This window comes from Gopherus flavomarginatus, chromosome 3, assembly GCF_025201925.1.
Source record: "Gopherus flavomarginatus isolate rGopFla2 chromosome 3, rGopFla2.mat.asm, whole genome shotgun sequence".
Classification (NCBI taxonomy): domain Eukaryota; kingdom Metazoa; phylum Chordata; order Testudines; family Testudinidae; genus Gopherus; species Gopherus flavomarginatus.
In genome coordinates, this window is record NC_066619.1 from 98,196,224 (window position 1) to 98,209,192 (window position 12,969).

General features: G+C 42.5%; 1 protein-coding gene across 2 annotated transcripts in view; it reads right to left on the reverse strand.

The window, feature by feature from the left end:
* ABHD17B (abhydrolase domain containing 17B, depalmitoylase) overlaps positions 1-12,969 on the reverse strand; it is a 28,927-nt gene that overhangs the window by 13,695 nt on the left and 2,263 nt on the right. For both annotated transcript variants that reach the window (XM_050944220.1, XM_050944221.1), the window contains exon 2: positions 3,985-4,459. In XM_050944220.1, the coding sequence (XP_050800177.1) occupies positions 3,985-4,451 (467 nt within the window). In that variant the 5' untranslated portion in view covers positions 4,452-4,459. The remainder of the gene's footprint in view (positions 1-3,984; positions 4,460-12,969) is intronic.

Here is a 12,969-nt window from a genome sequence, read left to right on the forward strand (position 1 = left end):
GGGGGGGGGGGCGGGGAAGGGAGAGAACCGACCACGGGACGTGAAAGTTTTTATTCACAACTCAAACACATCCTTTTTCCAATTACCTAAACTTGGTCTCCTTTAAAGGGAGATTATCCATGAAAGGTTTCCGGTGGAAAGGAACTTCTCCAAAAGTTGTGGTGGGGGGGGGGCGGGAGGCGGGGGAAATCAAGCCTACACAGTACACCATTTCTGTAGTTCTTTGGTCATTTCATTTATAAACTCAGTGTATGTATATATAGTGTTCAGTGGAAACTATAAACAATACTACTAACTTAGGCCTTCCTGGATTCCCAGAGTCTTAAAATTTCATGTTTCCACACCACATTTTAAATGTAATTCTGTGCATTAGTTCCCATTAATGGGTTATGTATAAAAACACAGCAGACTAAAGATATTCAAAACATGCATGTTAAACAAGCCTTTGTAAAACACACACTTCCACTTTTGAGAAACCCTCTCTCTTTAGAGTACTTTACAGTGAAATAACTGCCCCCTCTGGTTACAAATCAGGTGAGGTAGTCTATACAGAAAAAAAAATAAGATTTTGTTTTACCCCAGAAATTAACAAGATGTGGAGGAGAAAAATTTGAAGGAAACCTCAATATTAGCTATCAAGTCCTTGTTAATTCCATCAAAAATATAAGAATTCAAGTTGTACAGTGAAGCACTCAAAAAGGTTGAAATGTCAAGTTAAAGTTGCCTGTGTAATTTTAACTCCTCTTTCTAAGGCATTATAGTAGCTGGGGATTTCCAGGAATCGCTGGGTATGCTCCCTTTCTTGGCCAGGGCTAGGTAGCAGTTTGTAAGTCATAAAAAGGGAAATAAGGACAACCTGAGCAGGAAACTACAGACCAGCCAGCTTAACTTCTGTATCTGGAAAGATAATGGAGCAAATAATTAACCAATCAATTTGCCAACACTTAGAAGATAATAAAGGTGATAAGTAATAGTCAGCATGGATTTGTCAAGAGCAAATTGTGTCAAACCAACCTGATAGCTTTCTTTGACAGGGTAACAAGTCTTGTGGATGTGGTGGGGAGGGGAGAGGGAGAAGCAGTAGATGTGGTATATCTTGATTTTAGTAAGGCTTTTGATATTGTCTCGCATGATCTTCTCATAAACAAAATAGGAAAATACAATCTAGATGGAGCTATTACAAGATGTGTGCATAACTCTGTAACCTCTTTTGGGTTTAGAGAGCATGGCTCCTTTAAATCTCTTTCCTGGGGGGAGGGGGAACAGTGAGAGAAAGGAGGGAAACTTGGCGGGGGGGGGGGCCCTCTGGAGGAGAGAAGGGCTGCAGCCTGCAGGCGCTCACAAAGTGAAGCAGCAGACAACCTGCCTGAAGCCTGGGAAGGTCAGGGTGGCTGATCGGGGACACCCCAGAACAGAAGCCAGGAGGAGCACTGTGCCAGGGAGGAATTGCTCAAGAAGGACAGGCTGGAGCTGGATCCAGTATCACTGCTGAGCAGAGCTGAATGGGGCTGTGAGTACAGGGGCTTCTGACTCTGAACTGGGAATAAGAAGGAGGCTGCTAGCTAGTTAACTGGGGAGGTGGTCGTTCTGTGTGGCTTTGCGGAGAGCAACAGAAGACGGCACCGGAGTGGTTTGTTGTGGAATGTTCACTGGCGCTGAAGATGACCAGGAGCACCCAAGACTCACCCCCTGGACAGGAGCTCTGCTCAGGACTCCTGAACTCAGTGTGCAGAGACATTGCTCAGTGTCTGCCCTTCCAGACTGTGCTACCGCTGGGCCTGTGGGGCCTTGGTTTGGATGCAAACCTGTTATACTGCTCCGCCTATATTTCCCCTTGTTGTTTTTCTCCTCTCATCCCTCTGTAAATAAGTATCTCCCTTTGTTATATCCACTGTACTTTTCTTGTGTGTGTTCACACTGGGGTGTTTGGAACAGGTGCCCCTGGGGTAGAAGGGATTTTTCCTGTTGCATTCCTGCATGCAGCGTCTCTGGGCCAGAGCTGCCTGCAGAGCAGACTCTGTCTTGGTCATGAGGATGCTAAATTTACAATTGGTTGGAAAATCATTCCCAGAGAATAGTTACCATTGGTTCACAGTCATGCTGGCAGGGCATAACGAGTTTGATCCCACAGGGATCGGTTCTGGTTCTGTTCAATATCTTCATCAATGATTTAGATAATGGCATAGAGAGTACACTTATAAACTTTATGGACGATACCAAGCTGAGAGGATTTGCTTTGCTTTGGAGGATAGGATTAAAATTGAAAAGGATCTGGATAAACTGGAGAAATGGTCTGAAGTAAATTAGAAGGAAATTCAATAAGGACAAATGCAAAGTACTTCACTTAGGAAGGAACAATCAGTTGCACACATACAAAGTGGGAAATGACTGCCTAAGAAGGAGTACTGTGGAAAGGGATCTGGGAGTCATAGTGGATCACAAACTAAATATGAGTCAAGAGCGTAACACCGTTGCAAAAAAAGCAAACAATTCTGGGATGTATTAGCAGGAATATTGTAAGCAAGACATGAGAAGTAATTCTTCCACGCTACTCCATGCTCATTAGACCTCAACTACAGTATTTTATCCAGTTCTGGGCACCTCCTTTCAGGAAAGATGTGGACAAACTGGAGAAAATCCAAAGAAGAGCAACAAAAAATGATTAAAGGTCTAGAAAGCATGACCTATGAAGGAAGACTGGAAAAATTGGATTTGTTTAATCTGGAAAAGAGAAGACTCAGAGGGGACATAACAGTTTTCAATTACTGTACATAAAAGGTTGTTACAAGGAGGAGGGAGAAAAATTGTTCTCCTTAACCTCTGAGGATAGAAAAAAAAAGCAATGGACTTAAATTGCAGTAAGGGCGGTTTAGGTTGGACATTAGGAAAAACCCTCTGTTAGAGTGGTTAAGCACTGGAATAAATTTCCTAGGGAGATTGCGGAATCTCCATCATTGGGGATTTTTAAGAATAGGGATGGTCTAGATAATACTTATTCCTGCCTTTGTGCAGGGGATAGGCTAGTAGACCTCTCAAGGTCCCTTTCAGTTCTATGATTCTATGACAGTGATACCACACTATCAGACGATCTCCTCATACAGCAGGCTATATTGGATTTAGGACTAGCTTTGCTCTGGAAGAGCACTGCAAAATGCACCAAACTCAGAAGAAAATCTGACCAATGTTTAAAACAATCACATACTATTTCTCAAGCACAAGGCACTTTCTACAGTTCAGATGCACAACTAGCAATTTATACTATTCTGTTCTTCTGTCTATGCGAGACAGTCCATATGTTTTTAAAATACTCTAAACACATACAAGATATAAGTTACAAGGTTTTAGAAAAGGCTGTGCATGCCCCAAGGGGCAAAGTGCTCCCAATCTGTGTGCCTAATCATTCAGTGGCAGGGCCCTTCCCTTCTCTCCCCCAATGTTAGGGTACCTCACATGCCCCTTAAACTACTTGTTGCTGAAGCTACAGGTCTGAAGTGGATGGGATGGGAAAGGACTTGGCTGGAGATTACCAGCACACCAACAAAGAACGTTACAAGGAAAACAGCAGACAGTTTTCTCAGATCAAATGTGATATCACTCCAGGAGCCATGCGCCTGGTTGACATTTGCTGACCTTGGTATCTGTTAATCCTCCAATGGAAGCGGGATACACGCAGATTAGTTAAGTGGACTGCTCCAACAGTATCTGCCTTTGGGCACTAGAATTTCAAGCCGTCTATAATTATTTATGCCCTGATCCTGCAAGCTGATCCAATTTGCAAAACTGGAGCCTAAAATAGATTTAACATATAGCAGTAATTTTGTAAGCAATTCACTTGAAATGCGGCCATGCCACCACCCAGATCTGACATGAACCAGATAATTCTAGAATACAGTAATTTTAAAATGGGAATAGACTCCATGATAGCATAGATTAAGTAAACTCTTGTAAAGCACAGCAAAAAACAATTTGCAATTAACTCCTTACCTTGTCCTTAGAGCCACCCAAGCAGCATCAATGTCAGCATACAGGTTCTTCTCTGTTGGTTTCCCAGAACTTGCGCCATATCCAGAATAATCATATGAGAATATGTTGCAGTTAATCCGTGAACCCAGTCCTATATAAAAACTGCTCATTTGACCTAGGTCAACAGCATTTCCATGTGAGAAGAGCAAAGTATATTTGGCGTTAGGTGAGCAACGCACAAACATACAGGCAATCCTGTTACCTTTGCTGGTTCTAGTCATGAAACACTCAATGGCATCTTTTTCTCTAGAGGAGTACTGCCAGTCTGCTCGTTCTGAAAGATGTAGAGTCCAGCGACTACCACTCTCATCACACATCAGTGTGTAAGTAGGATCGGGAGGTAAAAATGCCAGTTTGGAAGCAATTTTCCCTGGGCATGGTGGACAACAGAACAGGCAACACAGTTCGCTAAAGGAAAGATTATTCATCTTCTATTCTAAAATAGGAAAAGAGAAAAATATTAATTTCAAATTACAATTCCATACAAGAACACAGTAAAATTAACATGTCATTGTAATTACAGAATACGGGAGAATGTTTTACAACAAAGGTTACTCTCTATAATCTTAAATTTGAAACTAAGATTAGCAACTTGTAACTAAGAAAATGTGTTTACAACCTTAAAATATTTTAAAATATAACTTCATATTATTAGAGGTGAAATTTGAAAACCAATAGAGGAAAATATATTCTTAATATGTCATTAATCATGAGAATTTTTATTAAAAGAATAAAAATTATATTCCTTAAGACAAGTACAAAAATGTTGACATTAGAAATCAACTATTCACATGACTTATTTTGGCCCAGAAAGCATGGTACTGCTCCTTCCAAAAACGTCAAGTTAAAATGACAACCACTGAAAAGCCAACAACATTAAACAGTACAATGTTTCCAATGCGCTAAAGGAATAAGGATCTCATTAGCCAAGAATCACTACTGTGTTGTCAACCATTTCAAACTTATCGTGAATAACATGATTTTTGGCCCCTACTGCAGGGAATCTTGTGATGTGCAAAGTTCCAGCCTTCAGACTATTTTAAGGATGCAAAACCAGAGACCGGTTCCTCATAGAGAGAGCACTTTAGCTTACCAGAAGTTATAAGTAAACTGCAAGACAAGAGTTCCACCCTCAGAGATGTTCCTATAATCTTCCTTCACAGACTAGACTCCTTCCTAGTCTGGGCCCAATCCGTTCCCCTGGTACGGTCCTTGTCAGTTCCAGCTTAGGTGGTAACTAGGGGATTCTTTATAACTGGCCACCCCTTTGTTCTGTTCCACTCTCTTATATCTTTAGCACAAATCTTTGGGAATCCTTTGTCTCTCTCTGGGTTTCCATCCTTCCTTCTAAATGGAAAAGTACCAGGTTTAAGATGGATTCCAGTACATGTGACATGTTCGTAGCACATGTCCTGTGAGACTTCATTACCCATTGGTGGGCACAGGTATAGGAGAAGGCTTACAAGTAAACAGAGCAATTTACCACCAGTTGTTCTAATTAACGGGAACCATCAAGATTCCAAGTCACCATTAATGGCCCATACTTTGCATAGTTACAATAGGACTGCAGAGTAATACTTCATATTTCTAGTTTCAGATACAAGAATGATGGATTCAGACAAATAGAATGAACACACACAGTAGATTACAAGCTTCATAATGATACCTTACAAGAGACCTTTCACATAAAGCATATTCCAGTTATATTATATTTACATAAACATATGGAGTGCAACGTCACACCATTAATTTGTGCCCTTTGCAAACTTTATTAGCAGCAAAGGTTTCATACCGTCTGGGGTGATAACTGTCAGATAAATCAGAGTTTGCATGCGTCACTTCAGGCAGAGCTAGGAACAGAACCCATCTACTCTGCCACAAAAACTTTCAACAGGAACATGACAAGTCAGATGCTTGTGTAACCCCCCATTAACTCAGGTAACATATAGAGCAGGGGTCGCCAACCTATGACATGCATGCCAAACATGGCATGCAAGCAGATTTCAGGAGGCAGAAGCTTGGTCCTGTGGCAGCCAAGCTTTCCCTCTCCCCCGCTTCTTCCCTCAGCATGTGCTTTCCTGCCCCTTCCCCTCTCCTTCCCTGCGCCAATCAGCTGATGGCCCTTGCAAGGGGGAGGGGGAAGAGCGGCAGCATGCACACAGCTCCATAGAGGACGCAGAGAGAGGTAGGGATGGAGTCTTGGGGAAGGAAGTGGAACAGGGCATATCCCTTCCAGCCTCTTGCCATGAGCCACTCAGGGCAGAGGGCTGGGAGCACCCCCACAAGCCGAGCACCACAGCCCTCTGCCCTGACCCTCCCCATGCACCCAGCCTTCTGCCCTGCACCCCCACACCTCCCAGCCCTCTGCCCCATACCCCAATGTCCTCTGCCCTGACCCTTGAACCCCCCCCACACCCAGCCTTCTGCCCTGCATACCCACACCTCCCAGCCCTCTGCCCTGCACTCCCCAGTCCTCTGCCCTGACCCTTGAACCTCCCCCACACCCAGCCTTCTGCCCTGCACACTCCCCAGCCCTCTACCCTGAACTCCCCACACCCCAACACACCCAGCCTTCTGCCCTGCACCCCCACAGCGCCATCCCTCTGCCCTGACCCCTGAACCCCCCACACACTCAGCCTTCTGCCCTGCACCCCCCCACACCCCAGCCTTCTGCCCTGAACCTCCCCCCCCCCCCCCCGAGTCCTGACCCCTGAACCCATCCCCCTCCCCCAGGTCTGCGGTCCCAGCCGCAGGCCCTGCTCAGACCGCTGCTGGCCTAGGTGAACAGAACCCCAGGCTGGCAGTGAACTGAGCAGGCTGGCAGTGCAAGATCAGCATTTTAATTTAGGTTTTAAATGAAGCTTCTTAAAAATTTTGAAAACCTTGTTTACTTTATATATGACAATAGTTTAATTATAAAATATAGACTTATAGAAAGAGACCTTCTAAAAAGGTTAAAATGTATTACCAGCACACAAAACCTTAAATTAGACTGAATAAATGAAGACTAGGCACATCACTTCTGAAAGGTGGCCAAGCCCTGATATAGAGGGTTATCACACAGATGGTACTTCCACGCTAAGAGATTTGGTTCTTTAGCTCAAGCGATATACACCTCTAAAAACAAGCCAAACTCAGAGGTTCTGGGTTCAAACCCCTCAAATGACCCAAACAGGAGCATTGTTAGTTTTCTATGCTATTTGTAACTAGACCACAATCTAATGACAGAGTCAGGAATAGAAAACAAGAATCTTGATGACCACCATTCCCATTGCTGTCTCACAAATACTTGTGTAACCCACTGGCAGTGTCCAAATTTACTTCTAAATTTAATATTTGCAGTATAAAATTATTTCAACAGTTACTCCAGGATACTTACACTATCTATTATACACGTACATATTTTTCACTCTCACATAGGTGGTCAGTGGGATATCACATCCCTCACTCCACTTTTGTAAGGCTTTAGATATGACCTTTGTAAGTGTGGTTGAATCCAGTATACTAACTAGGTACCCACATCTTGGACATGAGCATTCCCCATTCCAGGTCAAATATTTAGTCATGTATGTTACCACAAAATGTGTTGGAGGTACCCTTCTCCTCGGGTGATCAGTACAGATGCCTTTAGAGCAGGTTAGGAGTACCACTATCACTATCCAATAGTTTGTTTAGTATGTACTCCTGGGGTAATTCTGCTCCAAAATATTAAAAGTTCTACACACAATATTTAAAATTCTGCATATATTTTATCTGTCACAACACAATATAATCATGTCAGTTTCAATTATGTTGGTAATTTATTTCACAATACCTGCCAGAAAGTATGTCTGTAACAATACAGGCAACAAAAAAGATCCAGGAATTGTTTTATGACAAATAGATTCCTTACTAGGCATATTAATACAGAACTGTGAGTAATAATTCATTTAAATTACAATACAGAAACGTATTTCCCACACCCCTCATAAGCACTGCAAACACTTGGGGGAGTAAGGAGTAACAGAGGAGCAGAGGGAGAGGGAAGTAATTGCTGGGAAGGAGCCTGGGAGTGAACCTAGAAAGTTGTTGGGTGAGGGAAGTATGGAATAGGTTTTTTGGGGGTGGGTGGGAGGGAGGGATTGTCAGTGAGTTGGGAAGCCTCCCGCATGCAGACTCTGGCTGACCCACAGCCTCTCCCATTCAGTCAGGCACATCTACCATTGTACCCATGTGTTCTTGCATTCCCTTTCCTGATTCAGTCACATATAGCCGTACATGCCCCCATGTGACCCTACATCTCAATTCAGCCACCCCCTCCCAACATCTCTGCACCTCACTCTTCCTCATCCCTATATGTCCTTCACCCGCCTCATCCCCACGTGGTCCTGCACCCCCACTCCCATTCAGCCTCTGGCTCAATGTCATCCCACTAGCTCCTCTGCCTCTCCCGCACACTAGCCCTTCTGAACCCAGTTTGTGTGACCCCTCAGCAGTCCTGTGCGACTCCCCATATCCCATGCCACCTCACCTGTCCCTGCCGGCAGGGTGCTGTGAGGAAGGCAGCCTCTTCCCTCTCCCTCTCTGCAGCTGGCTGCTCCAGCTCATGAACTAGCTCCCCTCTCTTCTGGAACCTCATCAGTGCCTGGTGTACAAAAGGTGTAATTGCAATGTGACCGCTCTCAGCTAGAATCGATTATTCTGGGGGGAGTGGGGGTGGAAGAGATGTAAACAAAACAAACCTGTGGGGGACATTGATTCTGTGCTTGCACAGTGATGCAGAATTCCCCCAGGAGTAAGTATGGATATTTAGCACAAGAGAAGCATTGTACTTGTCATAGGTCACGTTAAGATATAGAGCTCAAGGAAGTTCAGCAAGGTACAAATATGTTTGCAGTGTCAACATTTCCATTTCTAAGATATGTGCTCAAAATTTAGAACAATAAGAAACTAAATATATTTAAAAACATGAGAAAATCTAAGATTTATGTTTATCTTATTACAAAAGTAGAAAACTTCTGAAGTATAGTTTAAAACTTCACTGCATAAGCTTGCATTATTGCACCAGTACAGTCTCAGAATCATAGAACCAACTTGCCCATCCCCCTTTCTACTGGACAGTTTTTAAAGCATGAATAGCCTGCTTGTTAAAACTAATCTCTTCTAAGCTTCAGATGAATAAGAAGCTGTTACACCAAGGCAATTTTAATGTCCTGCTTTGCAGGCTAAAATCTAATCCAATCTTCAGCAATTAACCTTTTCAGTAGAGCTGAAGAAGGGGGAAAAAAAAAGATAGGTCAGTCTAATGATTGAGAACATCCCAAATGTTTATCTTGAGCTCTTAGAATGCTTGAAGTGTAATTGCTTTACATAGGCAATTTTTTCCCTCCCAGATCTATAAAAAAGTAGTACACCCAATATCTCCTCCCCAAAAAGCTTATCTAAGGCCACGTCCAGACTAGGAATTAAAATCGATTTTAGATACGCAACTTCAGCTACGTGAATAACGTAGCTGAAGTCGAATTTCTAAAATCGAGGTACTCACCAGTCTGGACGGCGCGGCATCGATGTCCGCGGCTCTCCGTGTCGATTCCGGAACTCCGTTCGGATTGATGGAGTTCCGGAATCGATGTAAGTGCGCTCGGGGATCGATACACCGCGTCCAGACTAGACGCGATATATCGATCCCCGAGCAATCGATTTTAACCCGCCGATGCCGCGGGTTAGTCTGGACGAGGGCTAAGGGTACGTCTACACTGTGAAATTGTTGACAAAACTTCTGTATTTCACGGGTACTCAAAAAAGCCACTCTCACGAAAGATAAAAGTTTTGCCAACGCAAACGGCAGAGTGGAACATGATTTTGGTGGCAGAAGCGCTCTCCTGCGGACAAGGCTAATGCCGCTCACGTAGCTGGAAGTATTTTGTCAGCAAGAGTGCAGATAAAAGTACCAACAAAGAGTGTTTACACACGGTGACTTTCAGCTTCAAGGCTGTGTCGACACAGCCCTGTCACTAAAAGCTGCGTGGTGTAGACAAGCCCAAAGTCTACAATGTCTCCCAAATGCTGTAAACACCTGTGTTGTGCATAACCTTATTCATGTGAATAGTTCCATTGGCTACTTCAGAAAGACTACTAATAGGAATAAAGTTAAGCATCTAAATATATATTTGCAAAGTTCTCGATGGGGGATTTAAGACAATACTAAAAATATGCAATAGTTACACTATGCAACATATTTAAACTGTTTTAATTTTTCCCCCCCATTCTTATTTTAGCAGCAGATATTTGGACTATTCCACAACTTTCTTCATCCTTTCCTAAAATGTTGAAAGTAGACAAATGAGGACTAAAACTACAACAGAATTTACACAACAATCCAATAGTTAAAATCCCTTTCCAGTTACATAATGCATTACTGTGAAAATATATGAATAAACACCCTTAAACTAATTTTACAAGAAAGGGAATAACATATGTGACAATGTAGTGAGAAATAGCTATAGGAAATTAGTGCCCAATTAAAAAGATAAAGGTCACAGACCAACAGAGCTATAAAGAATGAACGAACACAATGGATCCACAGAAGAACATGGAGGAAGCCTGAAAACTAAAATTAAAAATAAATAAAACACACACACACACACACATTATGTAGTTATTCTGTTATTTTCAAGTACTTCTCGAAGATACACTTTTACCCCAATATAACGCTGTCCTCAGGAGCCAAAAAAATCTTACCGCGTTATAGGTGAAACCACATTATATCGAACTTGCTTTGATCCACCAGAGTGTGCAGTCCCTTCCCCCTAGAGCGCTATTTTACTGCATTATATCCAAATTTCTGTTATATTGGGTCGCATTATGTCAGGGTAGAGGTGTATGAATAGCCTACAGTAAAACTAAATCACAATAAAGGATTAGACCAACTTTTTTTTTTGCCTTTAAATGGAAATATTCATGGAAAACTCTTTATCATTATCATAGCTAAAGAGCGACAAGGAGTCCTGTGGCACCTTATAGACTAACAGAAGTATTGGAGCATAAGCTTTCGTGGGTGAATACCCACTTTGTCAGACGCAAGCTTAGCTAAAGAAGCACTGCAGGAAGACAAGGCCATTGTGAAGCTGTCATGGTACAATTCCCCACTCTGAACCTTAGCGTCCAAAGATGGGGTACCAGCATGAATTCCTCTAAGCTCAATTACCAGCTTAGAACCTGTAGTGCTGCCACCAACCAGGAATTACAGTGCCTGGTACACTCTGGTCCCCCCAAAACCTTGCCCAGGGACCCCCAAGACCCAGTCCCTCTGGATCTTGACACAAGGAAAGTAAAACCTTTCCTTCACCGTTGCCTCTCCCAGACTTCCCCTCCCCCTGGGTTACCCTGGAAGACCACTGTGATTCAAACCCCTTGAATCCTGAAACAGAGAGGAAAATGCACCTTCCCCCCTCCTTCTCTCTTCCCCTCCCAGATTCTTCCTGAGAGAAAGTAATCCTGCCACACAGAGAAATCAGCCTCTCTCTCCCTCTTCCCTCCTTTCTCCCCACCAATTCCCTGGTGAATCCAGACCCAGTCCCCTGGGATCTCACCAGAATAAAAAAAACAATTAGGTTCTTAAACAAGAACAGCTTTTAATTAAAGAAGGAAAAACAGTAAAAATTATCTTTATAAATTTAAGACGGAATAGGTACAGGGTCTTTCGGCTATAGACACTAGGAACACCCTCCCAGCCTAAGTATACAAGTACAAATTAAAATCTTTTCAGCAAAATACCAATTTGAACTCCTTTCAGCCAAATACACATTTGAACTCCTTCCAACCAAATACACATTTGCAAATAAAGAAAACAAACATAAGCCTAACTCACTTTATCTATCTAGTACTCACTATTCTGAATCTATAAGAACCGTATCAGGGAGATTGGAGAGAAACCTGGTTGCATGTCTGGTCCCTCTGAGCCCCCAGAGTGAACAACCACCAAAACTAACAGCACAGCACAAAAACTTCCCTCCCTCAAGATTTGAAAGTATCCTGTCCTCTGACTGGTCCTCTGGTCAGGTGACAGCCAGGCTCACTGTTCTTGTTAACCCCTTCCAGGCAAAGAGATATAAAGTACTTCTGTGCTATTAACTTTTCTTATCTGTTTATGACAGAAGCTAAATGAATTATTTGTATCAGTCTTCACTGCAGAGGATATGGGAGATTCGCACACCTGAGCCAAAGCCATTCTCTTTAGGTGAATAATCTGAGGAACTGTTCCAAATTGAAGTGTCAGTAGAGGTTTGGGAACAAATAATAAATTAACCAGTAAAAAAAATAAAATAAAAATCATTAGACAGTATTCACTCAAGTGTTCTGAAGAAAGTCAAACATGAAATTGCAGAACTATTAACTCTGGTATAAAACCTATCACTTAAATCAGCCTCCCTACCAGATGAATTGAGGATAGCTAACATAACTCTTACTTTTAAAAAAGACTCCAGAGCCAAGTCAGGCAGTTACATATCAGTGAGCCTAATTTCAATACCAGGCACATTGGTTGAAATTGTAGTAGAGAACAGAATGATCAGACACAGATATGAACATAGTATGTTGGGGAAGAGTCAACACAACTTTTGTAAACAGAAACCATGCCTCACCAACTAGAATTATTTGAGGGAGTCAACAGCAGATGGACAATGAACCTTGGTATTAGGAAAGGGATAGATAAGATCTAATATATCATAATATCTCTATATAAATCCATGGTACAACCATACCTTGAATACTGCATATGGTTCTGGTTGTCCCATCTCAGAAAGATATATTAGAACTGGAAAAGGTACAGGAAGGGCAACAAGAGAGAGTAGGATATAGAACAGCTTCCATATGAGGAGAGATTAAAAAGACTTCAATTTAGAGAAAAAAATGACTAAGATGGAAATATGTTAGAGGTCTATAAAATCATAAATGGCATGGAGAGTG